General features: G+C 39.5%; 1 protein-coding gene across 1 annotated transcript in view; it reads left to right on the top strand.

Moving 5' to 3' along the window:
* Positions 1 to 19,633, top strand: part of ADAMTS19 (ADAM metallopeptidase with thrombospondin type 1 motif 19) — a 129,373-nt gene that overhangs the window by 61,356 nt on the left and 48,384 nt on the right. Inside the window, exons 8-10 of the mRNA XM_063295261.1 lie at positions 7,057 to 7,162; positions 14,453 to 14,593; positions 17,935 to 18,085. Coding sequence (XP_063151331.1) covers positions 7,057 to 7,162; positions 14,453 to 14,593; positions 17,935 to 18,085 — 398 coding nt within the window. The remainder of the gene's footprint in view (positions 1 to 7,056; positions 7,163 to 14,452; positions 14,594 to 17,934; positions 18,086 to 19,633) is intronic.

The following is a 19,633-nucleotide window of genomic DNA, read 5'->3' as shown; positions in this document are numbered from 1 at the left end:
CTTTAAAAGAATGAGGGCATTTGTACATTGCTCAAATTATCTCATACATTTCTTATCTCACCTGTTCCAGGCATAGAAGAATATCAGTCTATGCAGTGGTAGAATTAGGAAGAAAAATATATAGTACACAGCTTCAATATTTTTATTTATTTATTTATTAAACAAATTTATATAGCCACCCATTTACCAAAAAGAACTCTGAGCTGCTATATAAATTTTAATGGGATGTATTAATTATCATTAAAGTAATGGTAAAATAAAATTAAACTAGATAATTTTTTTATGATACCTATCTATCTGAAAAGAATGTTTTTCATCACTGCGATTTGTCAAAAATCAGAAAGCCACAAACAAAATAGTTCTAGCTCCTTTGCCCATTATTGGTTGCTTTGTGTAACAGTTAAGAAACTCAGGGATTTTTATGTGTGTGGTGATCTATTATAATTCTGGTCACCCAAGTAGGTGTTCCATTCTTCTCATTTTGAGAGCTCTTCTGTTCGACAGCACTGAAATGCTGTTATCCAGGACTAGATACTAAAATGCTGTATCCAAAAGTATTCCAGCAAAAAAAAAAAAAAAGCACTACTTGCATTTCCTAATCTGCCTTGGCAATAAAGCAGAATAGAGGTTCTCTGCTAACAAGAAGTAGAGAGAGAAGAGAAGCGGAGTGAGGAATGCCTACTTCAGTGCAAATAAATGGCAGCAGAAGAACCATGGGTCTTCTGCTTTCAATTCTTCAACCCCATGAAATAATCCCTCTATGCAATTGGAAGACTTTAAAGGAGATGTTACCTGCTACTTCTCTTATGGCAAGAGAAGCTGGGATAGAGAAGAGACTTGGTCCTTCAATCTCTCTCCCTCCTTCTTTGACATGGGTTACAGGCAAAGTTAGAGGGAGAGAAGGAAGGAAAAATGGCTCTTCTATTGACAGTTCTCCATCCTGCAGGATTGGAGAACTGAAACTGGAGTTTATCTGCTTCTTTTCCCCACTTCCCCCAATTTCTCTCCCTTCCACTTCTGCCACTGGAGGAGAGAAATTGTAGGAGGCAGAAGTGACCCAGTCCCCCCATTCTCTCTCCTAGTTTCTCTTGCCATGGGTGTCATGCAGAGCAGGGAGAGAAGGAGAGGGAGCAGTTCATCTTTCCCTTTACTGGGGTTGCTGGCTGAAAAAGGAAAGGGAAGCAGAGAAAGGGGCTCTTCAGCCACCAGTCAAGAGGAGAAGGAGGTCACTTTGGTAACCTCCCCCTTCTGCTCTCCTGCTTCTCCTTTTACACATGAAGAGGAGAGCCCTGACTGTCCCATTGCTAAAAGACAAATAGTTGCCAGAGCCCAGAGGGAAGAGCCATGCCCACAGCAACCTGATGTAGCTAATAGGGGCCTTATCGCAGAATGATGTGTTTTAGACAGATCACATGCATGACTAGTGCAGAAGAAGCTGGAAAACACCACTTCACTATTGGAAAGGAAAAGACAAGTTCAGCATTTCTTCTCAAAAGGTCAGGGGTGAGCTTAATGCAACTTCCTTTATTCATGTGTTCCACAGCAATTTGCTGAGGTATCTTCAGGATTGGTTAGCAGGTTGTGCAGAAAAGCCCTGAGTATTCAGGACAGAATAGGGAGTTTGCTCATGTACCACCCATTCTGCAACACAATGATCTTTTTTTCCTGAATTGGCCAAAGTAATCTTGGGCATGATGCTGCTAATCTCTCAATTTCCTGTACAGTGAGATTTCACCATACAAACTGAGGCTGTCCTGACAAAGGTATCTCACAACTGTGTAAGAACAATGGATATCTGGGTGTACTTATTCAATAAGGAACATTCTGAGTATGGTTATCTGTGTTGAGTGGAATGACTATTTAGGTGTGGAGGAGCTTCTTTGTTTTTGGCAAATTACTGTTAGTTGTGATTAAGTTTTATTGTGATTAATCCTCTGCACGGGTAGAAGACTAATTAAGATAGTCCACCAGGAGTCTGATGAATTGTTTCCTAGCAGCTGTTGGGAATTTTCCTGTTATCTTGGCAAATTCTCAGTTGCTTTCTGGTATAAGGAAATGTGCTATTAGAATTGCCTCAAAATATTTCAGCACAGTAATGGGACTGATGTTTGGAGCAACAGTTTTTTGCTTTTGTGTGTGTGGTACAGTTTACTTTTTTTTAAAATTGTCCTGCTAATACATTCTTTTTGTATCAGTTTATTTTTCCCACCAGGCTTGATTTTGAGACAGAGTGCTTTGCTTGCCTCTGTAGGCTATCTACATCAGAAACTGGAAAGAAGCAACATGACCCTGTCAGTTTTGCTGGTGGCTTTTGATACTAATACATGATGTTCTTTTGAAGTTCTGGGTTGGACTTGGAGGCACCATTTCATGGTGTCTTTCATCCTTCCTGGAGAGTGATGTACATCCTATTGGCACTCCCTGTACTGCCTTTGAAAAACTTTAGCTGATCTAAAATACCAGAACCAGGCTAGTGACTACAACCAGTAAATAGGGAGTAGGGTTGTGCAGTAATTCTGATACAGTCTCCAAAGTATATTTTGGAATGCATGGGATAGCAAATGTAATAGCTGTACTGCATGTAACACCTTAAAGCAGCCATATCTTATGCAGTTGCCAGAAAAAGACATGGCTACTTTAGCTTGCTACAGATGGGTAGTATAGTCCCATATGCTCTGAAGTATCCTTTGGAAATCAAATCTGTACCACTTCACAGCTTCATCAGGGAATATTTGATCACTTGTAACATTTTTGCCAAATCCAAATTCTGGTTGTCTTATTTTTTTATTTATTTCATTTGTGACCTACCTTTCTACCCTATTGAGTATTCAAGGGAGCTAACAAACTTAGAAAACAAGTGAATCTAAAAAGTTAATGCAGTACTGAAATTAATACTAAAGCCAATTAACTGTTAAAAGCCTGGTGAAACAGATGTGTCTTTATAATTTCCTAAAATCTGAGAAAGTAGAGATCCAAAAGCAACTCCCAAGGGAATGGATTCCATACCTTGGAAGCAATGTAAGAGAAAGCCTTCTACTGCTGGTGAAAAAGATGAGCCTTTGACATCAGGGAGATCTCAAAAAGGCCTCTCTCACTGCTCTGGTTCACAGTGGGAAATGTAATTGCTTAGGTAGTCAAGCCTTAAGCACATTTGGGGCTTTAAAGTTCAGTATAAATGCTTTAAATTGTGCTCAGGAAGCAATTAGCCACTAATGCTTTAATTAAGTACAGATCACACAATTCCTGAACCTTGTGCCAATTAGCAGCCTACCTGTAACATTTTGTACCTATTGTAACTTCTGGAACTTTTCAAGGGTAACTCAAGGGTTGCCAAATCTGATCAGTTTATGAAGATTCCCAGCTGGTGCACCAGGTGTAATTATGTTTATTGTGTATAAAGTCCTGAAAGATCTGAGACAAGACTGTTTGAAAGACAGCATTCTTTTTAGAATCTGTTTGGACTTACAGTCCTTCAGAAACATTTTTCTTTGTCTTACTGCCATTTGAGGCATGTTTGGCAAGTAATGTGAGAAACAATGTTCCTAGTAGCTGCTCTGAGGCCCTAGAGTTGTAACAGGTAGGATACTCAATCATTAAAATGAATAATACTTCTTTCAAGTGAAGAAGCTGACTGAAAATGTCCTGTTGTCAGGCAGTTTTTGATATTTTGATTTGTAGATACTGGAAACCAGAGAAATACCTTAGCAAATTATTGCGTGTCTTCATTTTATCCATAATTCACTAGCCTGACATTATTGAAAATACTTTATCTTCTTCTTTCTGCTTTTTCTTTTAGGACTTGTAAATGTTGTCTTAATTTATATGGAAGAAGTGGTAGAGATTATTGATCCTTGATATGATAATTGCTTTGTAAGGTTTCAACCTTGTTGCCCTCCCTGCCAGTGATTTAAATTTGTTATAAAGCTACTGAGGCATGACTGTCCAGGTCTCTGGAATGCATCACCATCTGAAGGCTGATAACATCTAATTATTCATTCTACTTTGAACCAAGGATTTGGAGCCACCAGGATGTTGCACATGTGCACACAACCTACTCACATACACATTGGGAAGAGGAGTGTCTAAATATGGGCCAAGTAACAATAGAAATATGTTTTTCCAGGGAAATGGGTATTTGCCTGTTCTAAACAGGTCCTTACGGACAACGCCGGCTCCAAGGCCTAGAAACGGAGATGAGCACCGCCCCCTAGAGTCGGACACGACTGGACTTTACGTCAAGGAAAACCTTTACCTTTACCTTAAACAGTGTTACATTTCCTTCTGAATGAAAAATATTCAGTTTATTCTGGGTGGAGATGGGGTTGCTCCTAGATCTGAGCTGCTTGCTGGACTAAACCTGCCGGATTTTAATTGAAGTAGAGATGTGTGTACTTTAAAGGTTGTTTTAAAAGTTCCTTCTTTCTTTCTCTTTCCCTCCCCTCTCCACCTCTTTCTTCTTCTTTTGTAGCTGATCTTGTGTATAACTTGATTGCCAATGTACAAGCTGCTTTGAATCTCAATAGATAAAAAGCTGGGTTTTTATATATTTGAAATGAATCCTTTAGCATAGAAGGAAAACCTAAAATAAAATTCCTTTTCTTATACATAGCTTGTGGGTTTTCTTATACTGTTTGTATGATTTTCACTGAAAACAACACTCAGTAAATTTCTGTATATATCTACATTCCATAAAACGTCAGCATAAAAAGGCAAGACCACTGTTAAGTAGCAAAATTTGAAGCATAAATGTAAACCAAATGTGCATTCTTTTTGTCAATATATCATTTAAGTCTGCTCAGAATGATTGCCCTTGAAACAAACAATACAGGATTTTTAGGAGAGACTCTGTGAGTGCTGATAAAACAAACTAAAACATTTGGACCACATGGAGAGCTAATATTCCTCTGTTCAACCACTAAGTTGCTTATCTGAAATGATATGGGATCTCTTCCTCACTTTCTGTACTTATCCACTATTGCTGAAAAAGACAAGAAAGACAGTCTATCCAAACCTTTAATACCATTTTTTGTAACAGGTAGTCCTTGCTTAACGACCCTAATTGGGACCAAAATTTCTGTTGCTAAGTGAAGCAGTTATTAGGCGAATTACCATGCGACTGCACCACTTAGTGACAGCAGTTCCAGTAGTCCTGGTTGCGGTCGTTAAGCGAGGACAACGCCATTGTTAGGCAAGGACCTGACACTTCTCCTGCCCTGCCGCGCTTGCCTCTACTTCAACTCCTTCCACCCACCTATCTCCCACCCTATCTTTTGCCCTTTTGCCACTCCAATGTTGCTGCCTACCCCTGCTGCCACCCTCAGCTGACCTCTGCTGTCTTCTTCCTCCCACTGCTGATGAGGTACACCCGGCTGAGGCAGCTTCTGGCCTTTTGTGAGGCTTTCAAAGGCCTCCCCCCGAAGCAAGGCCGGGTGGAGACCTTTCAAAGGGCCAGCAGCTGCCTCAGCCAGGCACTCCTCGTCAGCAACGGGAAGAAGAAGATGGTGAAGATCAGCTGGGGGCAGCAGGGAGTGCCAGTGGTAGTTGGCAGTGGTGGAGTGCAGGATGGCCAAAAGGGCAGAGATGAGGGGGAGATAGGTGGGTGGGGGGAGTTGAAAGTTGTAAACGTGGGCAGACTGCCAAGCACCCGAATTTTGATTACTTGACCACAGGGACACTCCAAAGGCCATAACTTTGAGGACTGGCTGTAACTACCATTCGTTCAGTGCTGTCGTAACTTCAAGTGGTTGCTGAATGAATGGTCATTAAAAGTAAGGACTACCTGTAGTGTTCTGTTGATGGCAGAAATAGTTAATTGCTTTTTTTTGAAATTGGGCTAGTTGATGATTGGTGATGCTTGTTTCTTGCTTTGTAAAGACAAAGGGGATATATGTGTGTCTTTTAAAATCTCCTATAGTTTTATTTGTCCCTATTTTGTTTATCACCACTGTACCATTTTAGAATTCTTTTCTGCTGCTAGCTTGTCTGTATATGTTTATGTTACATCTCCATGGTTGGGGTTAATGCAGTGTGGCATGGAGGCCTCAAGCTGTTTTTTGCTATCTGCTCTTAGATTAATTTCTAGTTACCTTTTAGGATATTTCTGCATTCCATTCCGTTCCATTGCTACTGTCTTGTAACTAAATAAATGTATAAGAAACTCAGTTCAATAGGTTATCTTAATTTTAGAGCTTGTTTTAATGCCAAAACTGAGTCACGGAATGTATTGGTAGTAGAAAGTATGGTTTTACCAGTGAATCCTTGCTAATCAGCCACCCTGGAAGCCTCAGCTGCCCCAGCCCAGTCCCAGCCACAGTCGCCCTCACCACTCTGCATTCTGAGGCCCCTGTCACCCTGCACTCTGCCACCCCACCCTACTCTTCTTGCTCCCACTGCTGAAGAGGCATGTCCGGCCTGGCCCTTTGCACCAAGAAGCTGCTGGGGCTGGGGTGCGCTATGCTACAGCTCTGGGGTTTTGCAGAAGGAAGGAGAAAGCCTCATGAATGTCCAGCAGCTTCCAATGTGAGCTGCAGAGCTCATGCCAGAAGAACCTGCAGACTCCAGGGGTGCTTCCAGAACACACTCTGCAGTTCACGTTGGAAACTGCTGGCCGTTTGTGAGGTTTTGCAGGAGAAAGGCTTTGCAGGAGTTAGGAGAAAGCCTCATGAAAGTTTGGAGACCAGTCATAAGTCCATTCTTTTAGCACCATTGTAACTTCAAACAGTCGCTGAACAAATGGTTGTAAGTCGAGGATTAACTGTATACCAACAGTGTACTGATTCAGCCAAGTATGGATTACTCCTATAATCTTGCATAATAAATCTCTTAATTATACATCACACTTGAAATTATTATGTATGTTTCTAGGTATCCAGCCTCTATATCTGTATTTTAATCATTATATTTTTGTCAGAAATTAAAAGACGTATCAGTAAAACTATTAGCAGGGTGGGTTTTTGTTTTGTGTTTTGGTAGAGATATGCAAAGAATTAGTAATAAATGAATTTACATAATAATAATACCAAATATGCTAAATAATTACGATTCTTGTGTCTTTAGGAATAGCATATTTGAATGGCATGTGCAGTGAAAAACGAAAATGTATAATTGCAGAGGACAATGGTCTGAATCTTGCATTTACTATTGCCCATGAAATGGGTCACAAGTAAGTAAATGAAATAAACAATATCTAAGTTTACAATTACATACAGTACTCTTGAGAAAATTAAGCCCCAATTATTTGACACAGAGGAGCTGATATTTTTGCTTTTCATATGCTGCTGGGTTTTTTTAATAGAGCGTTTCTTATATATATTAGTATATAAATAGAAAGGAAAAGGTCTTTCACTTGATGCTGGTTTGGTAATATTGAAAATAATTGTCAGTAAAACTGAGACCTAGTAAGAAAGCAAGGGAAAGGATTCTTTTTTAAAATGAGTGTATTTTTGAATTTCTGGAAACAAATTCACTATTTTCTGGACATGAAATTTCTCATGAAAAAGAACAGAGGGATGCTCACATCAGAAGACTGCTGAGATTAAAGATTTTTTTCCTGTAGAGATCCTAGCTGTACATCTCCTGTAGAGGTCCCAACCACTTTTTATGAAGTTTATAAACCACTTCAAACTCCAGGAACTCTAAGCATTGCTGATGTGAACAATACAATGGCATGCAATAAAACCTTACTACTAATAACAACAACAGTACTGTCTGGCACCATCAATTCTAAAACAATCAAATCCCAAAGGCCTTCAGAAACAGTAAAATTTTCACAAGCTTCCAAAAAGCCATGAGAGTGGAAGCCATGCTTACTTGGGAGGGCTGTTCCAGATGAGAGAAGCCCCCACAAAGAATGCCTTCTTTTGGGTCCTCTCCTGTCTTACCTCCTGTCTAGACCTTCAGCAGGCATTCCTTGTTTCGTCATAGGAGGTAAACAAAATCTATACGAGATGGGTGCTATTGTAGATGTCCAGGTCCTGATGCATATAGGGCTTTATATGTGATAGACAACATCTTGAATTGCACTGTGAAACATATTGGTAGCCAGAGTATTTCCTGTAGCAGTGGAGTTAAATATCAACAGTAAGACTGCCTGGTGAGCACACAGGTCACTACTGAAGTTAGCAGGTGGTTTTCAAAGGCAGCCCCGTGTAAGGCAAATTACAGTATTCCAGAAGGGATATGACAAAGAGGATAAGTGATGATTGTCCTGCCAGAGCTGGGAGAAGGCCGTCCAGGCCATAGCTTCCATCTGCCTTTTCCATAGGAACCCTCAGTCCAAGGGAACCCTCAAATTGTCCTGCTATCCACAGGGAAGAACTATCCTGCTGAAAGCCAAAATTGATGCAACACCCCTCCCTCCCAAATCAGCAGGCTTCTGAATGAGTAGCCATCATGCTTGAGTCAAGTTTCCTCCCATCTCTTTATTTTCCGCTTAGCAGGGCTTGCTTCCTGATTCAGAACCTGACTTAGAGAGGTGGGGATCAAAATGTGGTTAGGAAAATATACAGGTGAAACCTCAAAGATGGGAGGAGAACTGAGCCCCTTTTCTCAGCATATGGCATCAATATTTATATTAGAGCTGTGGGACAAGCAAGGGAACAGGAATGGGAATCTGTATCTTGTTTAGTTCTACCCTTTTATGCTCTGGTATTTATTACAGTATTGTTTCATTAGCTTCTCAGTTCAGATATGCAGTCTGTCAAGGTTGTTTGACAGAAGTATCTTATTTTTGTAACTGTGAGTAAAATTTACTTCTGGGAATTCTCTCTGTTTCAGAATTTAATAATAAGATTTGTTGGAAGAAAAGCCCAAAACTTAAATAAAAACAGACCTTGTAAAATATTTATTCGTAACATGAGTACATTATCAGAAGGATTTTTAAAGGCTGCCGTTGTTTGTGCAATCATACAAAAAGTGTTGCAAAAATAATTTTCAGGTGGGATTTATAAGAAACACCTACAATGGATACAACTCACCAATTTGGACCAAAATACTCACGTTTTGTAGCATTTGATTTTTCAAAAAGCAATTATGAAATACAAAATTTAAATCCTGCAAGTTAGCTGATGATTTGGATCCATCAACTGCAGAAATTGTCAGCTTGTTCTTGGCTTTCTTTTAAGGGCTTATGTGCTCGCATTTTTGCAAATAAAATAAAATGAAATAAAGCTGTTAACATGAACTTGTCTATGTCCATAGGTGAAGCACAAGGGAGTTTGGTGTATGGAATTGTCGTTTAATTCAGGAGTCATTTCTGAGTATTCATGACCCAATGCACATCATTTCACTAAGTGTCTTTCAGTACTTGCTTCTTTGAATTTTTATGAGCATATACATATGTCATCAATGATAGTATTTAGACACTTTATTTTCTCTTACCTTCTTTTTTTGAATTGTCTGATTTTTCCAGGCATCAGGATCTTCTCTAGTCACTCTTGTCTTTGTATTTTGTGCCCAAAATATCTAAACTTTACCCTTATGATTAGTGCTTCCAGTAAGCAGTCTAATGTTGCTTCATCTTCATATTTCATATTACCTCATCTAGTATTGAAATATTGGTTCCTCTCGTAGTCCAAAATATTCTCCAACACCACAATTCAAAGGTGTCTGTTTTCCTTTGTTCAGTCGTCCTGATGGTCCAGCTTTCACAGCCATGTTGCAGTTGAGAAAAACATTCCCTGTGTGATGTCTTATTTTGCCTAGATTTTCCACAGTCAGTTAAGAGACATCTTTTTATTGAATGCCTATGGGCATTGTATTTTTGAGCCTAGGAAGTTAAAATACGTTTTTAATTGAATAGCTTTTCTGCTTGTTTGCATTGGTTGGTGTTGGCTGTTGACCTAAACATATTTAAAAAAAAAAATACTGAAGATCAATCTGGCTTTTATATTCTCCTTAAATTTTCCTAGTTACTAGCCTTATCTAAGGTATCATCAGCATATCTGAGGCTGTTGATGTTTCTCCTAGCAATTTTAATTCCAATTTCTATTTGTTCTAGTACAGCATTTCTTTTAATGTATTCTCATACAAAAGTTATAGAGTATACAACCTAGGCACATGCCTTTCCCAGTTTTCAACCATGTATTGCTCTATATTCTGTTCTAACTGTTGTATCCTAGTCATACAAAATTTTCAATATAATTTATTGGAAGAGCCAGTGGTGCACCCCTTTCTCAAGAGGCCGTCCTTGGACCCAATGGTTTATGACAACTACTTACTAGTCCCCAACCTTCCCTGTTTGGAAGTCAGGTTTCAGGCTGCGTTTTAGTACTAAGACAGCCTTGGTTGTGCTTGTTGATGACCCAAGATGGAGCCGGGATGGTGGTGCATCCATCGTGCTCCTTGATTTCTCAGTGGCTTTTGGTACTGTCGACCACAGTATCCTTCTGAGCTGATTGTAGGCACCATTTTATGGTGGTTCTCTTTCTTTCTCCTATTGGTTGGGAGGGAGTGATCACTCCCTAGGCCCTTCCTACTTGGGGTGCTGCAGGATTCTACTCTCTCTCCCCTCCTTTTCAACATCTACATGAAACCTCTAGGTGAGGTCATTCACCAGTTTGGAGTTTGGTATCATCAGTATGCTGATGATACCCAGTTACATCTTTTGACCCCAGGTCAGCCAAGTGACACTGTCAAAGTTCTGTCCCAGTGCCTGGAGGCTGTGCGGGTTTGGGTGGGGAGGAATCATCCCCAACTCAATCCTGTCAAGACCAGGTATTATGGGTATTTGGGCCATTCCATCTTTAATAATGGAGCACACAAAATTTCACTCCGAAGTTCTTCAGGTACTTACTCATCAAATTAATCTGTTAAATAATCCTTTAGTTTCACTGTAGAAATACGAAGTATTGCTGGATTTTTACAAAGATAAGGAGGCAAGTAGTTATCATGTAAACAATGTCCAGGGTTGTGCACAGGATATGCATTTGAACCACATTGCTTATCGGTGCTTTTGTGCAATCTGTATTGATTATTGCTTTGTCTTACAGAACAAACAGGGAGGATTTGTACATTGTTTCAGACTTCATTTAAGACGTAAAAGTTTATAAGCCTTATTTGCATTACTTATTTGCTTATTATTTAGCTAAAATGAGTCTGCAATTGTGCAAATTTGGAAGCCAGAGTAAAAAAACAAATGCATATCAGACTTAGTAGGGGGTTTAGAAGGAATGAACTGGCCTGATGAACCCAAGGAGGAGGCATTGGACCATTCTATCAGTAGGTACCAAGCTGAAGAGGAGGAACCAAGGGAATTATCAGGATGGACCAGTCAGTGGTAATGGAAAATTCCAGATGGGCCTAAAAAGACTGACTAGTCACCCTCTACGGTCAGGATAAAAGACAGTATATTTAGGAGCTCTTGACTATTTTGGAGTGAAGTAGACAGAACTAACAGGCCCTGGAAAAGGTATAAATTTTTCATTGAAAGATACTGAAAAAGTTTCAGAGAGACCATCCACCAAGAAGCCGCTGAACTTGGTTTCCGTTCCTCTCATTGCCTTTTCTGCTTCTGTGCCCTTCACGCCTCTGATTACAGCCTGCAACCACTGGGGCAGTATCTTTGTATTTAGAAATATAAGAACAATTCCTGTGCAAAATAATTTCTTAAGGATTTGTGCCTGGCTTCCTGTACCACTTGGTTGCTTGTTTGATTAATGAATGAAACATTGGAGTCCATTTTGGATTTTTGTGGTTTTTCCCCTGCAGATCTCCAAAAGCCAGAGAAAGAGAATGTGCTGTAATGGGAATATCTCTGAAACAAGCAGCTGCTAATTAAGGAAGTAAGTGAGAGGGTTTATCAAAGATAGGAGGGTCACCAGTCTACATATTAGTAAGACAAAGAGAGGAGTGAGGATCCCAGCTCTGCCTGCGATCTATTCTATGAATGCTCGCAGGTCAAGCAAGGATCTCCTGTGCTTCTAGGGAAAGATGTAATTCTCCAAGTCTCTCCCAGCACTTCAAAAATACTTTATTTCTGGACACTAGTTGCCACGCCTTGGCTTGCTTCATCCTGCAAACCGAAAGATATTTGAAGAGATAGTTAGCTGATGAGTTGCCAATAAAAATTTGTATCTGAGAGCAATCCACAGGAGCAAACTGTTTTCAATTTGTTAACCCTCCCTCTTTGAAAATACAGTGCAGAGAGTTAAGTGAAGAGACCTTCCCTTCAGTGCGTAACAAGTCATTCCCAGAAATGGACATCTTCTTCACCCTTGCCCTGAAAGTGCAGGAGGAAAAAAAAAGCTAGAAGCTTCTTTGAATTGCTTATATAAAAAATTCACATTGGAAAGCAATTGTAGTGGTTGAAATTATTTTACTGTCACCTTAATCTTTTTTCCTAATAAATCTCATTAATCAAAGAGACTTGTTCTTTGGTTTTCATTTCAGTCCTAATTGTTGCTAAATGTTATGGACTGAAGTAATATCGTCCTGGACTGATGATTTGGGTTTTTAGTTATGTTTTAATTTAGAAGAAGGAGTTTGTGATCTGAGTCACATTCAGCACTAAGTCTTGGTGTACTATAATCAGTGTGATGTCTTTTTTCAAAATGAATATTGTGTCAGCAAGGTATTTCAAGTTGCCGTAGAACTGTTCAGCTTCCACTTCAAATACATCAGTAGTTGGAGCCTAGATTTGGATTACTCTAATATTGATTGGCTGGCCTTGAACACAAATTGAAATCGTTCTGTCACTTTTGGGGTTGTATCTTTAAAACCCTTTATTAATGAGGATGGCTGCTTCACTTCTTTGGTGATTTTTTCTTAGTCTTCAGTGGAAGATCTTATTCTTCTCTGATGTGAAGTGACCCATTTCAGTTCATGTCAATTTCCTGGTTTCCAGAATATCAATATTTAGTCTTGACTTTTCTGCTTGACAACATTGTCTTGGTTCATGGTTATGACCATACCAGTACTATACATATCTTTGCAGCACTGAACTTTCTTTTTACCTCTGGACACACTGGCAGGTAGACATCCTCTGAGCTTTAGTACAGCCACATCATAAGCATCTGTGCTACTGATATTTGCCCCCTGTTCTTCATACCTTCCAGTATTCAGGACTCATCTTCCAGTGTCATGTTGTGAATGTCCTGACTGTGAATGTCTATTTGGTTTGCTTGGTAGAATATTGGAGCGGTTGCCATTTCTTTACGGTGGATCTTACATAGTCCGATCCTTCATCTATGAGCTGCCCATCATGGGTGACCTTCTAAAGGTCTACATTCTCTGCTGTACAAAACCATAACTTAGGTGCACAAATTCCTTCACCACAAGACAACTTATACCTTCACTACAAAATAATGATCCAGGAATGGAGATAGGACAATAGGCTCCTTATAACATTTATTTATTAAATTTGCCCAACTATTCTGGGCAGCTAGGAATATTTTGTTATTAATTTGTTAGTGTTATTTATTGGGGTTATTTATTTGTTAATGTTATTTGGGGTTATATATTTTGGTTGTTTTAACCCTGTTCGCTTATAGTAGGATATTTAACTGCTCATAGTTAGTCAACAATTAGCACAGCATATAAACCTAGTAAAACATATTAATTTATAATATACCATAATTTTATCCTTATGACCACCCTGTGAAATATGTTGGACTTAGATAGTAATTGGCTGAATATCACCTAGTGAATTTTATGGCTGAGTGAAGATTTGAATCTGCATCTATCCAGTCCTAGTCCAACTTTTTAACCGCTACACTGCAAGGCTACATTTCTGTACTCAGTTGATGATGGAAGACATTTTTTATCTCCCTGTTTTCTTTTGTTGTTGTTGTTGTTGTTATTTCCCTTCCAATGCAAAGGAAAATGCAATTGCCCTTTTTTTTTTTCTGGTAGAAGCAAAACAAATATTAACTACAAACCTAAGTATGGTTATTTGACTTACAATGTATCTCAAATTCCTTCTGAAATAAATCAGACCTCAACCAATACATGTGTTAGATTGCTTAGCAAAGTGTATACATTTCTACCTAGATAAACATAAACCTAGATCAGATGCATACATTCGACTAAATCATAGTTTTGTTTATTGTGATTTGTTGAATAAGTCAAAATGGCTGGATTCATTCAATTCCCTAAGCCACAAATCAAGGTCTATAAATAACAATGGCTAAGTTCAGTTTTGAATCCAATGACTATATTAAGTTGATTTCTCCCAGAAATTAAGGAATAATAGACTGATATGTGTATCATATACCTGTATGTCATCACTTTAAACTTTAAGTAATTAAAGTAATTAAATTCTGTTTGTCATGTTTGTTCTTTAAATGTAACATGCATGTTAAGGCCCTGTTTATATTCGAAATATACCCTCTGTTGTGTAAATCCTTCACTCTATGTCTGTATTGGAAATGTGAATACAGTTTTTTGATTGAGCATTTTAGATGCTGCTCTTATAGTTTTCTTCTCTTAAAATACTTGTTTTCCAAACTTATTTTAGCATGGGAATAAATCATGACAATGACCACCCATCTTGTGCAGATGGTCTCCATATCATGTCTGGAGAATGGATCAAAGGACAAAACCTTGGAGATGTTTCATGGTCCCGCTGTAGCAGAGATGATCTAGAAAGATTTCTCAGGTAATTTATTCAAAACGTGGATATAGTTACTGTCAGACTTTTCTTCTGTTCAATTATTTTTTCTGGTGATTATAAATTTCAGGTATGCCAAACCTTATAACAGTTTCTATATCAGATTGTAAAGAACTGTTTCTGAAAGTTACCTGCTACTTTTCAGAAATATATTAGCCAGTGCTCACCTAAGGCAGAAGCAGTTTTCAGGTGTGTACCTCCTCAGATTTCAGCATTGTCAGAAGTACTTAATAACTTTTTATTTATTTATTTTCTATCCCGCCTTTATTATTTTGATAAATAACTCAAGGCGGCGAGCATACCTAATACTCCTTCCTCCTATTTTCCCTACAACAACAACCCTATGAGGTGAGTTGGGCTGAGAGAGAGTGACTGGCCCAAGGTCACCCAGCCGGCATGTTGGTATTAACTTAAAAAATAAAATCCCACGTTATATTGTATATTACATCATGTAATATAGTGACAGCTGAAAAATATCTGTTTTTCAACAAAGCAGAATTGTTTTTAATTGAATTAGATGACACTGAGTTTAATTATTTAACAATAGCATTCAGTGTCACTAAGTAAGATGAATGTTCCAGATGTGATTGCACTCTAGCCACTAATTTGCCTGCTTAATGTTTTGAATTTCTCATACTTAAGATACATTCCCTTTGAGACAAAAAAGGATGTCAGAGTTCCTTAGTAGGGTGATAAAAGAGAGGAGAAGAGAACCTGTGAAAGACCATATCTGGAAGGGCTACTGTATACAGTGATTCCACCTGCATACCTCCATTGTAATAATGAGCACTTTTGTTCTTCCTTTTTTTCTTCCTTCTAGAGAGGTATATATCAGGAGAAAAGCATATTAAATAGGATGTTACCTTCCCACCCCCATACAGTATCTATATACTGTATGGTGGTCTGAATCCAGATTAGAGCACTAGGTGTTTTCTTGTAGATAGAAAACCAAAATGGAAGTCATTCTCCTCAACTTTGGAAGAAGCAGGGTGTAATGGTTGCCTATTCTAAAACACCATCAGACTCATGAGTAGGAATTCAAAGATATCTGATTTATTAAAGAATAGTATGCAGGATCACAGAGAAAAGCTGAGAATGATGAAAGCGCACCAAATTCAAACTAAAAACCCTCGGTGCAAATGAAATCCCTCCCCCTGTAGAATCTTCTCAAGTTCACAATCCCAGGTGCTCCTAACAGCTTCTGATGGTCTGCGGGAAAAGTCCTTGAACAGACAGAATAACCCAAACACATTCCATTCCCCTGATTCCACATACAGAGCTTGGTACAAGGTCTCACAGCAGCTCCCTCCCAAACAGAAACGTGGGTCAGCCCCATGGCATGTGAAACGTTACGATGTATACACTAGTGAACATGACACAGGGAAACAGACTGACTGTAAGGTATTAACTGCTCCATGCTTGCCTAAACAGATTCAATAAACTGACACACAGAAAGCAACTAAGCTTTGTATTGGCAGTACTAAAAATAACTCGTTCCAGTTAGTCCTTGCTTAACAAGCCTAATTGGGACCAGAATTTCTGTTGTTAAGCGAAGCGGATGTTAGGCAAAGCATCACATGACCATGCCACTTAGCGATGGCAGTTCTGATAGTCCGGGATATGGTTGTTAGGTGGGAACCACTCTCTCATTAGGCAACAACCTCATGCTTCTCCTGCCCCAAGCGAACTGCAAACTCCCTCCTGCTGCCACCTCCCTAGCCAGGCCCAGCAAGCTCCCTTTGGCAGATGAGGCTCTGCTGCCCTGCCATGCTTGCCTCCGCTTCAACTCCCCCCACCCGCCTATCTCTCCCACCATCTCTGCCCTTTTGGGCAACCCTGCACTCCGCCACTGCCTACTCCTGCTGCCCCCAGCTGACCTTTGCTATCTTCTTCCTCCCACTGCTGGCACTGTGTAAAGGTGTGACTCTGGGATGTGCATGGAGAAGCCTCGTCTTCCAAAGGGAGCTCATCTGGCCCAGCCAGAGAGGAGGTAGCAGGATGGCAAAGGAGGCAGGGCAGCAGTGTGGTCAGCAGCTTTCCAGGCAAAGGTGGCAGCTCACAAGGCCTTGCACAGCACTAACAGCTGCCACCTTCACCCAGGGAGCTGCCGCCTGCACCGCTGCCCTGCCTCCTCCATCGGCTCTGTCCCACTGCCTCTTACATGGCTGGGCCCACAAACTCCCTTTGGCAGACAAGGCTCTCTGCCTTACATGTACGTCCTGGGCTGCACCATTGCCCAGCACCTGGATCTTGGGCCAGCAGTGGGCAGAAGAAGACAGCAAAGGTTACCTGGGGGTGGCAGGGGTAAGTGGCGGCAGTGGAGTGCAGGGTGGCCGAAAGGGCAGAGATGGGCGGAGATAGGCAAGTGACGGGAGTAGAAGCACATACTGCAGTTGTAAATGTGGGCCATTTGCCAAGTGCCCAAATTTTGATCATGTGACTGCAGGGGTTCTGCAATGGCTGTAACTTTGAGGACTGGTCATAACTACCATTAGTTCAGTGCCATTATAAGTTCGAATGGTTGCTGAACGAATGGTTGTTAAGCGAGGACTACCTATATTTTTAATTTTTTAAAGACTGCAGTGCCCCTTTGTTTCTAGAATATTAGGGAAAGTGCTGGAAGCCTGTTTCATACAGTACCGTGTGTGTATTCTGTGGCAAGATTTTGAATTCACTGGTTAGAATTGTCCATACTTTTTCCAGAATGGAATTGTATAGGGACTGTGTGCAATAAAAATAGAAACTGGATGCATATGTGTGTCCAGATGAATTGTATATATCTTTAATTTATTCTGTTCTTTTTTGTGTTTAATAGCTCTGTTTAATTTAAAATGAGAAATTATGGAATCTTATGGCTATACTTTCTTAAAGCAAGATGGTCCGATTTTCTGTATTGACCTTACATTGAGGTTCAGAGGTACATGTGTATATTGTACATGAATTTGTCCCACCACAAAGGGGTGAGGAAGGAACACATTTGGAGTTGTGTTCCTTCCTCACCCCTTTCCCATCTAATGATCTTGAATAATGAGTTCCTGCCCAATATTTCTCCTGGTTTTGTTTTTCAGTAGGTTCTTGGGGGGTGGAATAGGGGACATATTGACTTCCTCCAAGTGCTACTGTTTAAGGTGGCTGGTTTTCTACTGAAGGCTGCATCAGGCTCATGGGCCATATGCCATGCTATCCTCCTTTTCACTAATATAAAAACTTAAACTTTGTTAAATTAAGGTAAGATTGAGTTTTAAGCTTGCACCTTAAATTTTACATAGAGCATATATGATAGTACAAACTAGTCTCTTAGATTTCACCAATCGCTCATGTATTGCCAGGTCAAAGTCCAGTAACTGCTTGCTGCACACAAATCCGCAGAGCCTCAATTCTGTGATTAGTCCTTCAAAACTGCCTGGGATGACATACACTGCAGATGAACAGTGTCAGATTCTTTTTGGACCGACTGCCTCTTTCTGCCAAGAAATGCAGGTAGGAATAATAGATTACTGTCATTTATCCCGTAACAATATATCCAGGTTTGAAGCTTGCTGTTTTGCCTTTCTGTATTCTGGGGTAGAATAACAATGAACAATTAAAGGAATAAAGAAATACAGAGTGGTTCTGCAATGTTTCCTTTATTAACTGTCCAAAGCTGCTTCAGACTTTTTCCATTCTGTGTCTGATTTTTCAGTATGTAAATGTCAGGTGTCAAATCAAATCAAACCTTTATTATGGTCATAGACCAGGATAAAATGTCAGGTGTTTCATGGCACCAAGCTTTTATTCATAGGACAGAATAGATTTCACATTTCACTTGCACATTCAAATTCTGTTGTTCTTGGAAAACAAGGCTGCCTTACTGCATTAGAATGCTTCTCATTGGGAACATTTTTCCGGTTTTTAGATAAGGCCTGGAATAAAACTTTAAGAAAGTATATTAATAGCTTTAATTTTATCCTAATTACTCTAGGTCAAAAGGTAAGATAATAGGCTATAAGCTAGATGTTTCCAACTCAAATAATCAGGAATGTTGCATGAGGACTAGTATTAGCTAGTATTAGCTTGAGGGCTGCCATTCTGAAGCCTTTCCGTGCACTAAAATGAAGAGTTTTTTATTCTTTCTATAAAAGTATTATTATATTAATTAAAATTGTTTAATAATTTAATAAATTAAATTATTTTAATTTAAACATAATTTCATTAAATAAATTTTAAAAGTATTTGAGAAACAGTGCTACTTGCAAAATAGCCATTTCATTCTTCATTCATCAAAATAATGGGTTGAAAAATAATATATATTTACGATCATATCTAGGATCATATAATTTTGGAAACATCCTGCTAAAATCTGTCCAAATTCTATTTTACTCTTTTTAAATCTCTCATTGGTGAGTAGAAAGATAGTTTTTTCTTCTCCCCTACCCCGATTGGCTCTTCTTTTCACTCTCCATGGCTGGCGGTGTTCTCCCTTCCTTACTTTGGCCAGTAGAGAAGTTTTGCTTGTTTGTTTGCCAGACCTGGCCCTCCTCCACAGCTGTCCAGAAGGTATGGATAGCAAAATCACATCTATCTATCCTCATCCCAACCATAGAATCACAACTTTCACTATCAGAATTTAATCATGATTTGAAGATTTTAATATACTACTATAAGGAATCTGCAGCTCCAGCTGCTTTCATCAAGCTTCACCCCTTTGGGATCTGCCTGCAACCTTGTGACATATGTGCAGAAGGTAGGGGTTTAAATGGTGATGTCCCTTTTTTCAAACAGGCTGGTTTGACAATCCCACCCACGCTATTGCTACTAATAGTTTATGCATTAAAATATAAATACTGAAAGATACACATGTACTTATTTATTTGTCAAATTTGTATGGCCACCCGTCTCACAAAAAAGTAACTCTGGGCGACGTATGTATGTCATGATTATAAGGAAATAGTTGGCTTCATTCTTCAGCAAAGGATCGTTACCTTGTCGTGGTGCTGGAGCTTGAGCACCTCAATGATGCCATGAGCTAAACCGTGAAGGGCCACCCAA

This window comes from Candoia aspera, chromosome 2, assembly GCF_035149785.1.
Source record: "Candoia aspera isolate rCanAsp1 chromosome 2, rCanAsp1.hap2, whole genome shotgun sequence".
NCBI classification, from domain to species: Eukaryota; Metazoa; Chordata; class Lepidosauria; order Squamata; family Boidae; genus Candoia; species Candoia aspera.
The sequence above is the reverse complement of the archived record's forward strand: the minus strand, read 5'-3'. Positions and strand labels throughout refer to the sequence as shown.